This window comes from Syngnathus acus, chromosome 9 (genome assembly GCF_901709675.1).
Source record: "Syngnathus acus chromosome 9, fSynAcu1.2, whole genome shotgun sequence".
In the NCBI taxonomy this organism is placed as follows: Eukaryota; Metazoa; Chordata; class Actinopteri; order Syngnathiformes; family Syngnathidae; genus Syngnathus; species Syngnathus acus.
In genome coordinates this window covers 1,258,704-1,277,451 of record NC_051094.1, presented here as the reverse complement: position 1 = coordinate 1,277,451, position 18,748 = coordinate 1,258,704, and the positions used below count along the sequence as shown (strand labels likewise).

The following is an 18,748-nucleotide window of genomic DNA, read 5'->3' as shown; positions in this document are numbered from 1 at the left end:
GCATAATTACCACCTGACACTGCGTGACATCTCTTCCCTGCCATCTATATTCGGAGGGAGACACTTGGGTCAAGAGAGAGTGCAAGGCGCGTGGTACCTCTAGACCGTTGTTGCCGTGCAGAATCTGACACAATGCCTTGCCTTCTCTTCACATTTGTTGCTTTCTTTTGTTCTTTAATGACTGACTCAATCAATTGTGTGGTGATGAATGGATAAGAAACAATACAATTAAAAAAAAAAAACGGTTTTCCATACTTGTGAGCCCCAATTGTAAATATTGGCAAAACAATTTCGATGTGAACAGAGTAAATAGTGAGATTGATTGGTGTGACTTTTTATCCATTCTGCTGTCGGTTAAAAAAATGATGGTAAATGTCAGGTGATATTTGAAAAGCCAGCTCAGCGTCGCCAGCGCTAATGATGTTTCGCATTTGCCTTCGTTAAACGACGACGATGACGATAAATAAAAGGTTAAAGCATTTCATCCGCAGTGATTTGTAGAAGTGATTGATGCTAATGATGGACGGATGGTCTTTGTGTGCTATTCCGTCTCAAACAGCAGGTGTCTTATTCGTTTCACATTCTCTCACTTTGGCTTATTTGTAGAACTGACTGAGGAAGGAACGAAGACGTTGACTCTTTCTTGTTGAACTTCAGTGGCATTTATAGCCTGTGAACAGGGATTATGCAACTATTGAGAATACCTGGTTTGAGAGACAGAACAGAATAACATGTTGGGACATGTTTGTGGCACGATTAGAGTCGTCTATGTTTTTCAAGGCCATGTCTCGCTCGAGAGGATTCAACGTTTAGCAGTTCCTCCCATGTGAGTCAGTCACCAGAGATGAGCATAAAATATTTCCACTTGAGATTTCGACTTGGTGTTTAATCCTCTTTGAAAGGGACACTTTTGTAATGGGTTGCAATGGCAAGATGGGGGAAAACTGGCCTGGTTTTATTCCGCCCCAATGGTCAGATGGAAAGTATGTATGACATTTACGTTACTTTTTTTTTTTTTCATCATTAGGGAAAAGAAGTAGATAAAGATAAAGGTAACATGAATTAAGCATTTAAAGCAACAACATTTTTGAATAAATGAATAAAAACTAAAATCGTTTCCGGTATCATTTGAGATGACGTGGAGCCATTAGTAATTGACAATTTAGGCTTTGCAGTTTTTTGTATGAATATTTATCTATAATCTCCACAGTATATGGGAGTGTTACATCATCAATTTCAAATTAGGACTAACGCTCAAGTTGATTAGCCAGAGTTGCACCGAATGTTATTGAAATGAAGCTGTGAAAGAAATGTACACATTCCTTGTTTTACACTGTACCAAGCACAATAATGAATAATAAAGATGAGTTTGTGAAAGAATACAAAAGCAGAAAGAAGTGAAGCGCCATGTTTATTGTCGATGTGCATTTGCTGCGGCGGCGACGGCGGCTGGAGAATTAAGCCTGGATAATTTATTATGCATAGCCTCTTATGCGAGTTACCGAATTGCCGCATAGCATTGCCTCATTTTGCCAGAGCTCCTACGACTGGGAATGGAAAGCGGTTAGCGCAACCTGGTCAATTTTACACCTGAGTCCCCTCTGCCGTCCGTCTCTAATGAGGAGGAAGTTAGAGCCGAGACACGCAGCTGAGCTCGAGCTTTGATTGATACTTCTATGACCGAGTTCATCGAAATGCGATCCGAGATAGTTATTAGCAGATGGAGCTAGCTCGTGAGCGCAAGGGAGTGTTACATTTCAATTTAGGACGCAGCCTGTTATCCATCGACGTGGGATGTTTCAGTCGATGGCTACAGCTGTGCTGTACCCTCACATGGAGGTTTTTGTATGATACAGAAGAGTACTCAACTTCACATCCCCAGTAAACATCGTGGTAGCTAACTGAATATAGCCTAGCGCTGCTAGTTAAAACGAGTTGTAATCCATAACAAGTGGTATACAAAAGAGCGGACGGAAAATATCGCTGGTGCGTTTTCATTTACTTGGCCTTAGCTAATTGGTTTTGACATTTGTATGACAGATGCTGGATAACAGTTAAAAAAAAGTTTCACGATAACTCTGGAACAGCCGACTAGCCGCGCAAAATGGTTTGTGGTGGTTCGCCTCTCTTTCCAGTTTGGCAGCTCACAATGTTATTCTTGAAAGTACATGATCTCACAAAGCCCTGATTAGAAGGTTCACAAACTCAGTCTAGCGGACTTTGGATGAAGTGCAGACTCATTTCTTTTGTCATACTTTGAAGAAGTGAACCTCTTAATCTGCACTCTGCATTTGTGCGCACTCCTAGCCAAGCCTGTCTTGTAAATCATAATAAAGCTAAGCCTCCCGGGCAGATGAGGGAATGGGAGGGGGACAACAAGTCTCATTAAAATGATTTGTCGTGTTTTTAGCACAAAGCTGTCGAAGGCTCCCGAGATGGAACATGGTCGGAAAACAACAACGGAGCTAAACAGATTGCGTCGCACCTGTCTTGTCTTTGACATGTCCGCGAAATTAGACCGTAGAGTGCATGTTATCCTTTCACCAGCTTAGGTCAGAGCTCGAGTCTCTCCAAAAAAAAAAAAACATCATGAGGCCCTCAGCAATGTCAAGAATAGTTGTGCTGCAGCTAATGTCACATCATGTCAAGAGTTCCACACTCGGTCCTGAAAGCTAAGTATAACCTTCCTATACTCCCAAATTGCCTTTCACTTGTGCTAGTGGCATGAATCTCGCGAGCCCATCCATATTTGACATTAATGAGCGGATTTCTTTTCTCAGCAAATAAGATTGTGAGAGAATTCGCCAATACTCACGCGGAATACCGTCGAAGCGACAAAGCCTGTTCCACGACAATAGAATTGAATTTTATCCTCTAATTCAACTATCCCTACTCATGACTAATAGGAAATGTGTATTTGATAAACTCACGAATGCCAGCGAGCAAGACAATATGGCATCATGTTAATTAAACTCATAATGCAAGAAGGAAAATAAAATGAGCCCAATTTGACACCGTAATGAGGTGAGTGAAAGACACAGACGCTACGTCGGCTTCACCGTGACTGCCTCTACGCCAAAGATGGAATTCTAATTGCACTGCAAACAGAGTTCATTAATCCTACAATGATTCATTATACATGTAAGCTGTGTGTTAGTGAGTGTGTGTGTGTGTCAAAGCGCGAGAGAGAGAGAAAGAGCGCGTGTGTTAGCATGTCGATATGAAGGCTGTTGGGCTCCTGTGGGCTTCTGATTAAATGCAAACATTAAAAGCGTTCAGGTGAGACCGGAGATATTATGTAAAGTGCTGAGCATGACACCGGTGATAACGCTCACGCATTTCCTCTCCGTAAATTCATGACTCCATCAACTTTGTGTCGGCGGGGGAATGATGCATTGAACGCAGCTTTCAAAGCGTCCTTCCTCTTCGTGTTGTTTGGGTTCTAGCGGCTGTTGTGTCGGACAGCTCGCACGGTCAGCACCGCCGTAACGAGGACAAATCGTGGAAGCGATGTATGTATTATACATGCAGGCAGTGAGACACACGCATTAGCGACCGAAAAGCTAAATGATGCATGCGCTTGTCAGACTAAGTTGATTTAGGAATTCGACCGTCACAAAGATAACAAATGCTGGCTTTCGATTGACACCGTCTGAAATCGTCACACATTTGTCAGGCATCGAAAAAGTACAATACCGATTCTATTGTCTATGTAAATCACCTATCCATCGTTATATGAACTCGTTCACTGCCGTTGACGAGAATAAATTCACATGGCAGTGAACGAGTTATGAAAATGGCATTCACTGCCATTGACGAGAATGGACGTCAAAATTCACTTGGCAGTGAATGAGTTCAGAAAAGAATATAGCATGAAAAATGTATTCTTAAAATCCAAAACTTTATTTAAAATGCCTCTGGTTGGGCTGTGTGAACATTTGCTATTCATAGCAACGAGTGTGTGTTCAAAACCAAAATGTGCTGTTGGGTGAGTTGTGCGTGAGTAATCTTAAGGGACCAGGCTTGGTCTTGACACACCTTTCAAACAATCTTCAAAAACGTGACTGGTCTCCACTGGGAAATAAATATTTCGTAGCCAACAACATCTTTGGTAGGAATGAATATTTTTGCCGCTATGTGTCCATTCTCAGCGGGGCTTTGCGTTTTGCCCTCTAACTAAACAAAGAGGAAGCGTGGATGATGCATTAAATGGTTTGTACATATCCATCATTTAGCAAAAAAAAATAAATAATGTCCTGCAGTGAAAAAACGCCTGCTAATTAGTTGGCCGACGAGGGAGGCGGGGAGGGGGTGGAAGCAAAGACTGCTTTACAAATTCAGACATTTTGAATTAGCGCTTCAGCTAATGGATGGATGAATTTGCACTTTGATATGCACTCGAAGAGACGCTATGATGCATTGCTTACTGTACATTCATATTCAGAATAATAAGAGTGTTTTCCCAACTCCAAGGTTACACTGAATATCAAAATATTCATTTTTGTTACTAATATGCTGGTTGCCTTTTTAACTCTCGTCACTTTGGGCGACATGACACATTTGTTTCTAGCTACTATTCTCTTTCGACAAGTATTCGCATGAAAGTGGCGGAAAAGATCAATGGTGTCAAGTGAGCACTTTGCCAAAGGAAATGTACTGAGGACAGAACCATTACCTACATAATGAGACCATGAGAATTAGCTCAGCTCCAACTGTGATTGAAAACACACACACGTTTCCATCCGTCTTATCTGGATCCAAAAGCAAGCTAATTCCACAACTTGATTCCATAATTAATGACTGGAGCTTTATCTTTCAGCTAATAATTTCATTTTCATTCGGTCAATGGCGTAAACTCGTCCGTAAGACGAGCTCCATTGTTCCATATGACCACTCACCTTGAAAAAGTCACACCGCTCACTACCAGAGTCTCGTATACGACTTCATACAAACCCTTAACTAATGGGGTTTTTTTTTTTAGATATAACTTTCCATCTACTGTAATAAGTTCTCACCCACTCAATCCTTCCCACATAATTTCTCTCACTTCAGGCTGTATAAAAACATGCGAGGAGAGCAAGACTCTGGAGAAATCGCACCTTAACCAAGGCCCAGAATCCTCCCAATATCCATTTTCTATTCAGGGCTCCAACCAAGGCCGGAGCTTATCCCAGCTGACTTAGGGCAAAAGGAAAACCGCATCCCTCAACTGGTCGATAGTCGATCAGAGGGCAGTTGTGAGCGGAGATTGATTGCGTCTGACACACACCGGCAGGATGAAAGGCTGTTGTGTCAGCCACGACGCTAGCAATCATCTGGTCAACTTTAATTCAATCAATAAATCAATCTCGTGGCATTCATAGTTCAATATCACTGGATCGGTATACAATAATCCTCTAAAATAGATTTTTTTTTTGCCAGGACTGAAAGTGTTACGCAATTTTTGCGATAGTAGCTACAACCAAGAAGCCATTTATTGAAAATCACACGAGAAATCTCCAAATATTGTTTTTTTACGCCAGGTATGACATAAGTATCATTTTTCTTTGCCAACAGCGCATCGCCAAGGCAACAGTATGCGACGAAATCAAAAGCTTTCAATAACTTTTTAACTTGAGTACCTTTCGATGAAATTCACAAATTCTGAAGACAATTGGAAAAATGATCTCGGAGGAGTTTGTTAAAACGTGACCTCTAGAAAAGCCAAAAGAGATAAGCCTCACAATAAACATTTGTAGGGGGCGCTACTGAACCATTAACTGACAATCACACAAGAAACGAAAAAATATATAGACGTATGTTTTTTTATATATTATTATATATATTATATATCCATATTATTTTGCACATTTCAGTTGTGGAGTGACTGGAGTTTATGATTTGCATTCCCACACCAATACCCCTCCCTCACATACACCTACTCACTTTCCTGTTCAAATTCACATACCATGAATAATATGCAATTTCAAATGAAACGACTGATTTATGGTAAAGGTTCATGCTTGAAACTGAAAAAAACAAGTCACGCTGTGCTGCTGGCAGCCCTTTGGCTTTGGAAACGTCTCTGCGGATTCATCAAGCACCTCAGCACTGTCCATCAGCGACAGTCACACCTTAAATAGGAAGCTGATGAACACGTACAAGCCACAAAGAGGTCTTCACACGTGACCTGCTGGAAAAAACCCACACTTGCCGAGTTTGTGGATGCAAATCAAAATGGTCAACTGGCCGCAAATTACATCGCCAGTGCACAACGCCTTGTGATGACCTCCAAGCTTCCAGGAACCAGGGGCTGAAGCAGATGGAGGAGAGCTCCAAGTGCATTGTGGGTTTCCTGACCATGTCTGGGGCAGCCTGATAAGGCAAAAAAAAAAATGAGCGGCATGCATGTGAAAGCTCACACCTGTCTCTGACTGTCCTTCACAACCTCATTCATGAGCTGCTTCCTCTTTTTGACATGTCTGCAGTTCCCAGGTTCTCTCACACAATTGATACCACCATTTGGCGGCGAGGAATTAAATTGTGTGCTTAAGGTCACAAAGTCTTGAGGTTTTAAAGGTTACAAATGGTAAAGCCTTGGCAGCGGTGTCCGGTCTTATTCTTTTCCTGCCGTCTCTGTCCCCTCAGTCCTCCGAGCAACCTTATTACCGTTTGTAGTCTTTACCCGCCTCTCTGTGAAATGTCTTTTCTTCCTTTCCGGTCCGAGTAGTGCCGAAATACCTCATCGCCTTCCTGATTACAGCTCTTCCCTTTGTGGCTGTGTTTGGCTCCCCTCCCTGCCTGTCGCAACTGTCAGGTGGAGCATCTGGACGACCTGTGGCAGTTGAGATGCGGATGGAGGGGAGGGTAGGAGCTCCAAATGCTTCTAATACCAATTCATTCATTTACATAGCGTGCAATCATCCCCTTCATTTTAAAATCAGCCTTGCCAACCTGTAATTGTCAAATAATGCCAAATTAAGACAAACCAGAACTTGAGAGCAAAGACGTTAAAATGAGAGCAAACCAGCCAGAAGATCTGTAAAGTAGCTTGTTCCAAATCAGATGCTGATAAATTGAACCCTTGTTTGATCTAAATGTTGGACATTTCAAGGTCATAAGCAAGAGCAAATGAATTTACGGCGTAGTATTGAAAAAAATAAACATTCAATTGTCTCCATGATGACTAGGCACACACAAAATGAGGCGTTCGGTCACACCGAGCACATGTTTGTCATCGGTGCGCCACGGCGACAGATCTCACGCCGAGGGTTAAGTGTAATTAAAGCGGGGACTGCCTCCATCTGATGCTCGGCTGCACCGCTACCATTTGACTGCCATTTTAATTGCTTTTCTCCCCCCTTCAATTCCCACCTGACTGGCCCATTCTATCAATTGATTCAATCCCACCGGGGACATTCCTCCACGCAAACATTCAAATAAGAATGAGCAAGGATGGTGAATTCCAACACGGACAGGCAGGTCTTAGAAGATGCGTGGTTTGGGCCCAAGGAATGATTCATGTGCATTTTTTTTTTTTCTTAAATGTGGAGTGTCCCAAAATAGCTCTTCTCATTGGCAGCCTCACTGCAGGCTTTCTTTGTCTGCTTCCATTTGGGCACCTGACCCTCTCCTACAGACAGACCATCACGCTCGCTCATGCCTGAACACAAGTGCGCTTCAAGGCCAGGAGCCTTGTTCTGAAGGGTTCTTGTGTCAAAACATCTGAGGCTCCTTATGAATTGATAATGTGCGGAGGAGGTCTTCACAGCCTCCGGTAAAACCGCCAAAGTCGCGAGCGATGGAAAAAGGACCGACATAGCGCTTTTTACGGTCAACCGAGCAAGAGCGCACGTCTCGGGGTTGCGACGACAAACGGATTTCAAATGTTCTTCCTTTTTTTGGGCTTGAAAACAATGTTCAGTTAGCAAGAGCAAACCAATGACTTTTTACCAAGACTGGAGAAAGTCACAGTCGTGCGTTTCATATATTATTTAGCAGAGGATCCAAATGACCTTTAAAGTACATTTTTTGGATGGATCTTACTTTAAAGTGAACCTATTTAAAAGTTCTTTCGGGGGCTTCATTCCATTATACTGGAGATGTCAACACCCCTAGAGGATGTGCACTTGTGAATGCTGCTGACATTTCTGGGAATGATATAAATGCTATCAAACCTGAGGTCAAGACTTTAGTCCAGTTAGCATCTTCTCGGGCAGGGGTGTCAAACTCATTTTTTTTGTCGCGGGCCGCATTGTAGTCATAGTTTATGACTGTCAACCCAAATAAATGTACAAACGCAAATGTATTATATCCAGTATAAGCTACAAGACAAACGGACAAATAACCCGTTTTCAAATCAGACTAGTGAAAACTGCTGAAATATTTGAAAAAGATGATTTTTAAAAAGTGAAGACAATTTGCAATTTTAGTAATGACACATGAATTTGATGCACAATTTGTCTTCGCGGGCCACATGAAATGATGTGGCGGACCGTATCTGGCCCCCGGGCCTGGAGTTTGACACCTGGGCTTCATCAAGAAAGCAGGAGGAAATGTAAATACAACACCAGGTGAGCTTTGCGTACAGTCCTTCAGGGCCATGTCATCATTTTTATGCGCTCTTTTCTTTTCTTTTGAGGGACCCATTAGCAGGTTTCTGTGGATGCATTATCTCCTGAAAAGACTCCAGTTTGAATGTATTATGGAATCAACAAAATGAGATCTATTTTTACGTCGAAGATGAGAGCCAGAGTCAGACTCATTAAAGTCCTCCTGCTGCACGCACCTTTGTCTTCACAAGCAAGGCGGAGTGGCGGCCATGACGCTTCAGAATCATTACATAAGCTTGCTGGCAGGCTTGGAGACACACAACACCTGCCAAGTGTCCCGCTGAGTAGCGGGCACGCATTCATCATGGCGCAGGCTTCCCGAATGCCATTTTCTATACCTCTTTCCCGCTCTTTCTTTTCACTTTACATGAGCTGTCTTTCTTTGCTAGATTTCGGATTGCTTTTTTTTTTTTTCTCTCCATGACTTATGCAGGGTTATCTTGTAGTCTACTTTGGTACAAGATGAATGGAGACATTTATAGAACTGAACTACATAGCCAACCAAATGTTATGTAATAAATGAGGGGGAAAGTGGAAATTTGGAGTTGCAGACTTCTAAGGGGTATCCCAAAAGACGGCAGCTTTGATTCTCTCAGACACGCGACAAATCAAAAGCAACTGGAGCCCAGCGATCACGCTTATTTTTATTTTACTTTATTATATTCTTTTTTTCTCTTCGATAGTTAAATAATGTTTTAGTTATTTTATTCTTTTTTTCCCTTAGCTAGTCAAAGACAGTCAGTGTAACAGTGCAGTTCAAGGTTTTGCTATTTAAAAAAATATGTCATCCATGATAATGAGCCAATGCAAATCAATAAAGGTTCAATTAAAACAGACATTTAGGGGCATTCAAATGATCCAGTTATTTTACTTTATTGATTTCTTTTTTAAATCACTGCAAAGGTCAAATTCTACTAAATTCCCAAGACACTGAGCTTCTTTTTGTGACTGCGTTGATACGACACTTTCTAAATATATTGGCCATGTCAGGGGGGAAGGAGAGGCTGGGTGCGGAAGAATCGAGAGCATGCCGAGGACTGAGAGATGGATGGGACAGAAATAGCGCTGGTGGCCATGCTTCTCACCTTCATTTTCCTCATCGCAATATCCAATTTATAGCACACACGTGCTAGAGATATCACACACTCACAAGCCTATCTTGCCTTCTTTAAGACTTGAACAAGGTCCACAAGCCATATTCCACATTTAATTCTGTTGGGCACAGCAGCTAGAGGGAGCCTACAGTACTTTGATCATTCTAAAAATAGACAAATAAGCAGAAAAATAGAGATAAAGCACAGACTGGACCTGGAGAGGAGCATTTCAAAATGAAGGCGACATTGAGTGCCTACTTATGCATAGTGGGAGAGGCAATTCATTTGGATGAAACTGAATTACAGCTCTTACACAGAGTGCTCTCCTGTTTGCTTGTTTTAGGCAGAGCACGGTGAAAATCGCGCCGCCGCTATATGTTGGTAACAATAACACTAATATCAGGAAATATGTTGGACTGAAAAAAGAAGGAACTGTGATAGTACGATGTGAAAATAAAATCTTGTGAAATCTGTATACAATATCAATCCTGAAGTCTTAACCTCAATGTGATGTCGAACATAAAAAAGTAAAAAAGAATAATAAAATATGAAATAAAAAATAAATATATCATACATCAATAAAAAATAAAGCATCTTTGAAGAGCACACAATAGTCATGCATGAACCTAAAAGCAGTTCAACGCTGCATTCATTTTAGGCTTTGGGGTAGGGGAAGTGTGGGTCGTTGTCATGACCCAGAACTAATGACCTAGATGAAGAGCATGTGATTAAATGAGTTACAGTACATGTGTGGAGCAAGCCTGCTGCTCCTCTGGTGTCTCACATCAAGATATTTGGGGTTATTAACTGAAAGAAAAATCCCGACACTTTCAAACAAAAAGTCATGATCATTTGGCTGTCACACGTACTTGTTGTCGAACGCCAAATGCGCAGTCCTAATCGAAAGTAACTTTATTTTTAAACCTCAATTTGACACGCTGCACTGCCGCTGTCCGTGGTGCTACACTCAGCACTTCCGCCAAAGTAGCGCAAGAGTTTGGAGCAATTGTGTTTGGGCCATCGCGTCGACGTGAACGGCGGCTTGATTGATCACCTCCGACTAATTCGCAGCATGGCTCGGGCTCTCCACTAAAGAGCTCCTTTAAAATTTAAAGTCCTGCGGGGAAGCCATTTCAATCAGTGGGCCTCACACCTCAGCAGGCTTTTTCATTTCTTTGACAGCCTCAACAGATAAGCAAGACAGATTCCACAAAAACGGATTGACGAGTGCATTTACTACTACTGCATGGTACTGAGTAATTCGGTAGACATTGATCAGCCCTAAACAATGTCAAAAGGAGTCATGTGTGTGTGTGTGTGTGTGTGCTATGAGTAACATAACCTTGCACAGCTGTTTGGAAAATCTAGCAAGGGAAAAATTGCCATAAAACACGAGTAAAAAATAGCCGTATTACTACATAAATGGTGACGGCCAGCACTGCGTGTTCAGTCCAAGTGTCAGCGCCGTCGTAGCATTTCATGAGGATTTACTTCCTTCATACATTACTAAAAAGGTAAATCATCCCCTGTAGCAGTTTCAAGGTGGAAGGTCGATGTTTGGACTGCATAACATCCACGGCCGGTGACGCGGGCATAGCGATTCTCACTTCGTTGTGGCTGGATGGACGGATATAGATAGCGTAGCATGTGCGTGTGGGAACTATGCACGGCTGGAGGTGTTTTGCCAAATTATGCATTTATTCGGAAACTTCGCGTCCGTTCAGCGTCTGGTTCTCATAAAAGATTCAGCGGCTGAGTGGTGATTGGGTTCCATCCTGTCCTGTGTGTTTGGTGCATTCATTCGGGACAAATGCATTTGCTAACAAAAACAACAACAATAAAAGCAGAAACATGATTGTTTGAAAACAAAGAGACGGATGGATGCTTTAGCGTGCGGAAAAGTTGTGTGTGTCGCCGTCTCGGAGGTAAATGAAAGATGACTAAATTGGCGGCGTCTGTTTTTTTTGTTGCAGCTCATAAGCGGCATGATGATTTTGTTTTGATTGAAATGCTTCTAAATGGGCTCTTTGCTGCTTAAGCGAGACGCTCGCAAGCGAGCAGCATCCTGTGAACGTCGGTCTCGCCACCCAACGTGAAAGACGATGAAAGAGAGTCAAAGGCTGCACATGACAAGACACTCTTTTCTCCACTTTGATGTGACACTCAAGTCGTATTTGCGTTGGAGACTTTTGGTGGTGTCGGGAAGTGAGAGCGAAGCGAAAGGCTGACCTCAAATGCACCAAGAAGTGTTTGGGATATGACTGATGTTTACCTCGGAGCTACTTTGACACATCATCCCAAGCAACACTAAGCAGTAAATAGGATGGATGCTTTATGTTTTTTACGATTCTATAAATGACATTTCCGGTTTGTATTTTTGCAACAACTTCCTGTTTTGTTTTAATACTCAGATGATTTTGGCACTTGTGCGTTTTACCATAAAAAAAAAAACTCATAATAATAGCATGCTATTGACAAGTTAGGAATATTTGATGAAGTTTTGCTGACATTATATGTTCAAAACTGACCATTTTTATTTTTTATGATTTATATGTGCATTGCATGACTTCCATTCCGAAATATTTCCAATAACGCCGCTAGACTTGCACACATGCACATATCCCGTGCCATTCCAATGAAGAAATTGAAAATGAGTTACATAATTAATATTTGACTATTACTGCGGTTTATTTATACAAATAAATTGGTGACAGCCAACCAGAACGATCATTTCATATCGTCGACGTTTCCATACATATCACGCTCCAACTTGATGATATAATATGTCGTGTAGGATCTTTTTATGTAACGCATTTATTTTTAGCATTTGGGAGCTATATTTATTTTTTAGCAGCAGCCTGCCTCATGTATTTTGCACAAGACAGTATTATATATGCTTTATGATTGTGTGGGAGGGAGCGACAAAGAGGAAGACTGAGGGGACAAATGCCTGGCTTACAAAAATGAAAGAGGACAGAAACATGAAGATATGATGGATGTGTAGAATTGGGAATTTATAAAAAAAAGTAGGGTCATATCAAGATGACACCAAGTATGCGACTCAAGTGCCAAGTGTAAAATATTTTCCTTTCTTTCTGTCCAGTTTAGTTTATGATTATATGAGCCTCTGGAATCGGCATAAAATCCCCGTCTTGAACTTGTAAAAACGTCAATATTGCCGACAACTGGAAAGCGAGGCGCGAGCTGACGGAGATGAGATTTGAAGTATCTTTGATGGAAACTTCAACATCTGTCATATGCAATGAAGGACATAAATGGCGGTGGGGGGGAACAAGAAGCAGGTTTCAAGGCTGTCGGAGCTGAGCAACAATTTGCACAAGCTGAATAACGGAAATGGGAAACGCATCCCAACAGTTTTGCTTTTAAATAAACGCAGCAACAGACAGACAGGACTGAAGCGCAACAGCCAAAAGGTACAGTGTGATCTGTCAAGTCGTAGAACTTCAGTTTGGTCTATATTGTGTGACCGCCACAATCGTTACTTTTGACTTTCTGTCGCGGGCAATTTACTCACAATGTGAACTGGAATTTGAACTTCTTCCCAAGGCGGCTTATGAAGGCCATTGCTCTTGTGCGGGCGGTGACACCACCCAACGGTGGGTCGATGGCAGCCTGTTGCGCTGCATTTAATTACTTGCTCAATCTTTAGTCGAGATGAATGCAGTTTGGGGGATTCATAGAATAAGCCCCCCAAATAATAATCATCACGGATGTCTTTTTTGTCAATCAAGTGTCAATCAATCAAATGCATTTTGAGCAGTTTTCTGTGCAGCATGATTGCCAGTCACATTAAACTGACAACCGCAAAGCTTCAAAGCAGAAATGATTTCATTTTAAAATGCCACCGAAACGTAAAATATACCCCAAAAATATCCAATTTGAACGTAATACATGCAGATATGGTTTATTTGGCATACAAATGGTCACTGCATGACATTAAACATCAGTTGCTTATTAGCAAGCACGCATTTGAATTGCAAACCAAATATACACACAGAGACGGAAAAAATAAACTATTGTTAGCTTCTTACAATAATATGCAAATGATGACAAACAGAGCCAAGTCTTGAATGTGTTTGGAGAGTAAAGACAATAAACAAAGAGGATTTGCCCCTGGGTAAATAAATGATCAATATCTCCGCCTGTCTTTGGTCGGCCTTAGGAGCCCACACATAAGGAATCACACAATCACAAAAACACTCCCACTTTAAATCGAGCTTCAGCATCAACAAGGTGTTATAAAAGAATGAAATGGTGCTCTTTTTTTTTCCAATTTGGAAAACAGTCCGCCAGGACATTCAAGGCACTGACTACTTTACAACTTATTCCTTGGCTAGACATCTTCCAGCCATTTATTTATTTATTTATTCATTTTTATTACACACAAACTTTAAGACAACGAATGATGGCTTTCCGTTGCCAACCTGGTCAACCGGCATTGTGTTTGCGCGTGGAGAGATTCCAGTCAACCAAATGAACCTAAAAACACAGTCGCCAAGATTGACCAGTCAGCCTTTTTATCATGCATGACGTCACCACGTATGCCATCAAATCAGTCAAATAAGTTAATAAGTAAAAAGGCTGAGTGAGGTGCTTTCAGTTGCACTTGGGTGTGCGTTCTCATGATGGACTAGCAGGCAAGGCCTCGTATTTGCTGCAACATTAACTGTATCAGCGGGACTGCAATAAAAATGCACATTTATACTGGCTAAGGAGGACAGCGAACACATCTGACAGCCTATTCGCTGCCTTCACACTCACATGCACATAAACTAGAGGGCAGCGGAGGGCAGGTAATAACTCGACATGGGCGGGAAGTGCTTGGCATGCAGAAATATCTCCATGACAGGCCTGTTAGATTCATTTCACACCGACAGCTTGATGTCTGCCTCCGAGCCTTCAAATACAATACCTTGGTCACACCACCGAGAGACTATTTTTATACATGTAAATACTGCATTGAGTTGAGAGTGGCAATGCACAGGTACTTACAGTTGAGTGCCGATACCAAGCACCCGATACTTGATACTTGTTTTAATCAAAAACACCCACAAACGTTTCTCCAACACGGTATGTCTCACTCAAATACAACACATATTGGCTCTAGAAACGCTATCGTTCATTTTGCAGAGCACAATTTGTAGCTAGCTTAAAGTGTTGTCGTCTGTGTTTACCACAAAGTGTCGCCACGCAGCTGAGAGAAAATATTGTATCTTGCTGGTGAAGTGGTATCGGCGCTTTTTTATAGTTAAGAATACAGTTACTTAGTTGAGAGAATTAAATCTCTCGTGACAGTCCCTCCTTCTGTTCTTTGACCTTCCTCTGCTGCTAGTTAAGTGGAAGATTTGAAGTCTTATTATTCCATAAAACATGGGATGTCAAGTGGAGCACTCCATTTTACATATTTATATCCGTGCAGAATTTACAGCAGAATGCACTGACAGTGAATCCTTCGTTACCCCATAGTGCCATAGGTGACAGTTCTCGAGAAACTCCAACAATGACAGGAGAAACTTTGAAGGATTCAGCTTGTGCTCCGGAGGAAAAGTAGCAGGAAGTTCCTATTCTCAATAAATGACAAATTCTGCTATAGTGCGCATTTCACAGTTGTACAATTTGGTGATTGCTTTGGCATTTCTCACAGTGCCTTCCGCAAACTGGCCACAAACTCCCATTCATCATTTGGTGTGACACCGTACAGCTCATTTCACATTCATTTCGGCAAGCACTCTGATCTGAGCAACCGCACACACTTAAAGGATAGCACTGTGCGAAATCATTTGGATGGAGATTTTAAAAAGCCACTGAACACTGGATTGGAATATTTGAGATGGGAATACTTTACAACAACTTGGTGCTCTGAAATTGAAATGATTGTGCGTTAAAATCACTGCGGCAAAACCAAAAATGCTCGTTTATTCAAGCCACTTGCTGAGGGCTAGCTTCCTGCCGCTAAATGCTACCAACAGACGCAGTATAACACAATGTCAGCGTAATTGGGAAATAATTGGAATCATTTCAATGTCATCGAAAAGCCAATAAGAAAACAGACCGTGAACCCAGAGAGAAGACTTTAATCTAAAAATGATTTTAATACTGAACAACCACAGGTGTGCTCAACTTTAGAGGTTTGTGTGGATGCGCTCGTGTGCGACTGAGGAATCAAGCCAACTCACTTTGCACACAACCAGCCACACACACACACAGAGATTCAATCAAGTGTTACAACGAAATCCTGTTAAGCGGACTACACACATGCAAATGTCTGACACGCGACGCTTGGACATCAGAGCAAAGGACTTCCTTCCTCCAAGAGCCTCTCAGATCACAAGAGGGTGAAGTGGCTCACAAAATACACACGTGAATAATAAATGACGAAGCACGTGTCTGCAAACAAGTCAAATGGACACACGTGCCCTGACTTGAGCATGTTAAGATGTGCTCTAGACTATTTTGGGATAGAAATAAATCATGTCCATCAAGGTGCGCAGTTGAATTCATTTGCTGCCAACTTTGGTTTCACGCTGTACATCAACATCGTCGAAATCACGAAGCTCCTCAGCGCACGCGTCATCATTCTTTTAACATCTCGGCTCATCCGTCTGCACAAATCGTGCTCTTCGCATCAACCTTCCAACCTCAACGAAAACCAAACTCCACATTTCCACTATTCCTCTTTTACCCTCTTCTATTGTTCAGCTCTCGTTAAGATGTCCTTTCATCGTTTCACTTTCAACCGCCCGAACATGACGCTCCATCTTTGTCCTCCCCCCGCCACCATAGCAGATTTTACGCCGACACTTCTGTATTCCTGGAAACATCAATCCCTGAGTGCATTAAAAGACATCCAAAGACTCGACATAGCGCCCCCGGAGGGAGGTATTCACCCATTTACAACCGCTTTCATTCAAGTACTGCAGTTGGATGCAGCTTTGTGTTCTTTTTTTTACCTTGAGTAGGCGTACAGATGGCAGGAAGGCTGCGTGGCACAGTTTCCTGATAGTCCAATTGATTGGCCGCGGCGCATCCAGTTGGTTCATGGTGCCCACTCTTCTCGGTGCCTGGAAGCTTCCCCCGGCACCAGGATCAAGCTGGGGCAGAAATGGGAGAAGAGCTCCAGCTCCAAGCAGCGCAAGGCGCACAAGTCCCAGGGCATGACCCTCCAGGCGCAACCATCAACCACTCCTACCAGCGGCACCACTTTGAAGCCTTGTTCTCAGGTACCCGCTCCTCGCCACCACCCCCCCTCCTCAGGCCCGCACAGATCCACAGAGTCGGGAAAAATTCTGGAGAACCGGGAGTATTACTTTCCACTTCCAGCCGAGAAACAAGAGTGTGCGGTATTTCCACAAGTGGAGCAGAGCTGAGGAACAAGAGCGTGCAGAGTGAGGGGGATGCAGGTAGGAGAAAGAAAGAGAGGGAAAGAGAGAGCGAGAGAGAGAGAGAGGGGGAGAGAGGGATGCAGTGCAGTGCAGAATAGCGCAGGAGGGAGAGCGAGATGGAGTGCAGAAACGGAGCGGCGTGACGAGTTACAGTGGAGGCTGCTTTTCCAACACTGTCTCCCAAGATGGGAGAGAGGAAGAGGAGGAGGAGACACAATGGGAACATTTGCTAGTCAACCTGAAATTAAGCTTGGGAAAAACAAGTGATGAGATAGGAGAGAACATTTGGAAAGGGAGCTAGTGCAGCATTGAATGATGGTCAAGTGGGGGAACCAGTGGCAGCTCTTTGCCTGACAGAGGGAATTCTGGTGGATCCTGAAAATGGAAGCCGCGACGACAAAAAAAAAAAAAGCGAAATATAGCCACTGTGTCTACAAGGCATGCGACCTACTTACTGATGTGCAGATGCTTCTTCAATAGATTACGCAAGATATTCAAAATGTTCTCATCTCAGAATCCTCACCGGCGTCCCTCGCGATGCGATTCAATTTAATCGAATCAAGCTAGCCACAGCAGGAGTTCATTTTGTTAAACAGATTTACCGCTCTACCTTGTTCAATGTCAGCCAAGACGACATCATAGTTGACGACGTCTGTTCCTTCGAGTAGAATTTAAAGCGCCACATATGATTAGTTAGTGGACTGCAAGCTTTTTTGCCCAGACATGAAAAGGCCAAGAGGGCAGAAAGGTGCACTTATTTATTTGGACACTTAATGTGGACAATCGGACATATGAAGGACTTTTCAATGGCTTGTTTACAATTAGTTGGGTCCCTGCCCAGCCATCGATGGAGCTTTACACATACTAACCACACCAGCATTTGAGTATTAAGCTGGAGGGCGATGAAAGAGCAATCAAGTGGAACTTCTGGGAAATCCCAACACACTTCAGTCCATTTCTACCTATTTTGAAGGTGCCGCTGTTCTGTATGGGTGGCACGGACACAGAGTGCTGGGACAAAATGGCAATTTTCCACTTTTGGAGGGACACAAGAGTCTAGACAGAGATGTCTGTATGTAAGGCAATTCTTGCACCTGTTCAAAAAGAGACGAATGACAAATGCAATCAAACGATTGCGATTAATGAAATATTACCATGCTTGGTGTGTATTTTGTGCTGAAAAGCATTTGCACCTTTAGGGCTTCAAATGAGCTGAACAAAACCGAGAAAACGTTTTTCTCTTTATTATATTTAAGCTTCCGATGTGTATAAAACACTCATCAAAGCAAAGCACGAGCATGACAATTATCACCAAGTCGGGATGTGAAAGATTTTGCATGCCTGGATTTGTTTGGGGAGGGAGTGTTAGAAAAAAAAAAAAATCACCAATGGGTCACACGTTTGGTGATTGTGAAAATGTCCTCCTTTATTTCAAATATGAAGAGAATTCATAGATTACCGTGCCTCCCTCTTGGTGAAACGGCATATCAAAAATATCCCAATTTATCTTTAGGGCAGCACCTCAGTGGGGGTTCTGCCCTGTTGACAGCCAGGGAGTGACATTAAAACTCATCACCTCACAGCCCAGCTCCACCCCGGGGGACCACCAAGACCTCGGAGGAGCTGTCCATCATGTGCATCGCTATTCAGTGGGGAGACG

At 42.6% G+C, this 18,748-nt stretch overlaps 1 protein-coding gene across 9 annotated transcripts in view; it reads right to left on the bottom strand.

Moving 5' to 3' along the window:
• trpm3 (transient receptor potential cation channel, subfamily M, member 3) overlaps nt 1–17,275 on the bottom strand; it is a 59,782-nt gene extending 42,507 nt beyond the window's left edge. For 4 of the 9 annotated variants that reach the window (XM_037258505.1, XM_037258510.1, XM_037258509.1 and 1 more), the window contains exon 1: nt 16,657–17,275. In XM_037258505.1, the coding sequence (XP_037114400.1) occupies nt 16,657–16,746 (90 nt within the window). In that variant the 5' untranslated portion in view covers nt 16,747–17,275. The remainder of the gene's footprint in view (nt 1–16,656) is intronic. The other 5 variants (XM_037258507.1, XM_037258512.1, XM_037258508.1 and 2 more) reach the window with 2 other exon arrangements.
• Between the last annotated feature and the right edge of the window lie 1,473 nt (nt 17,276–18,748).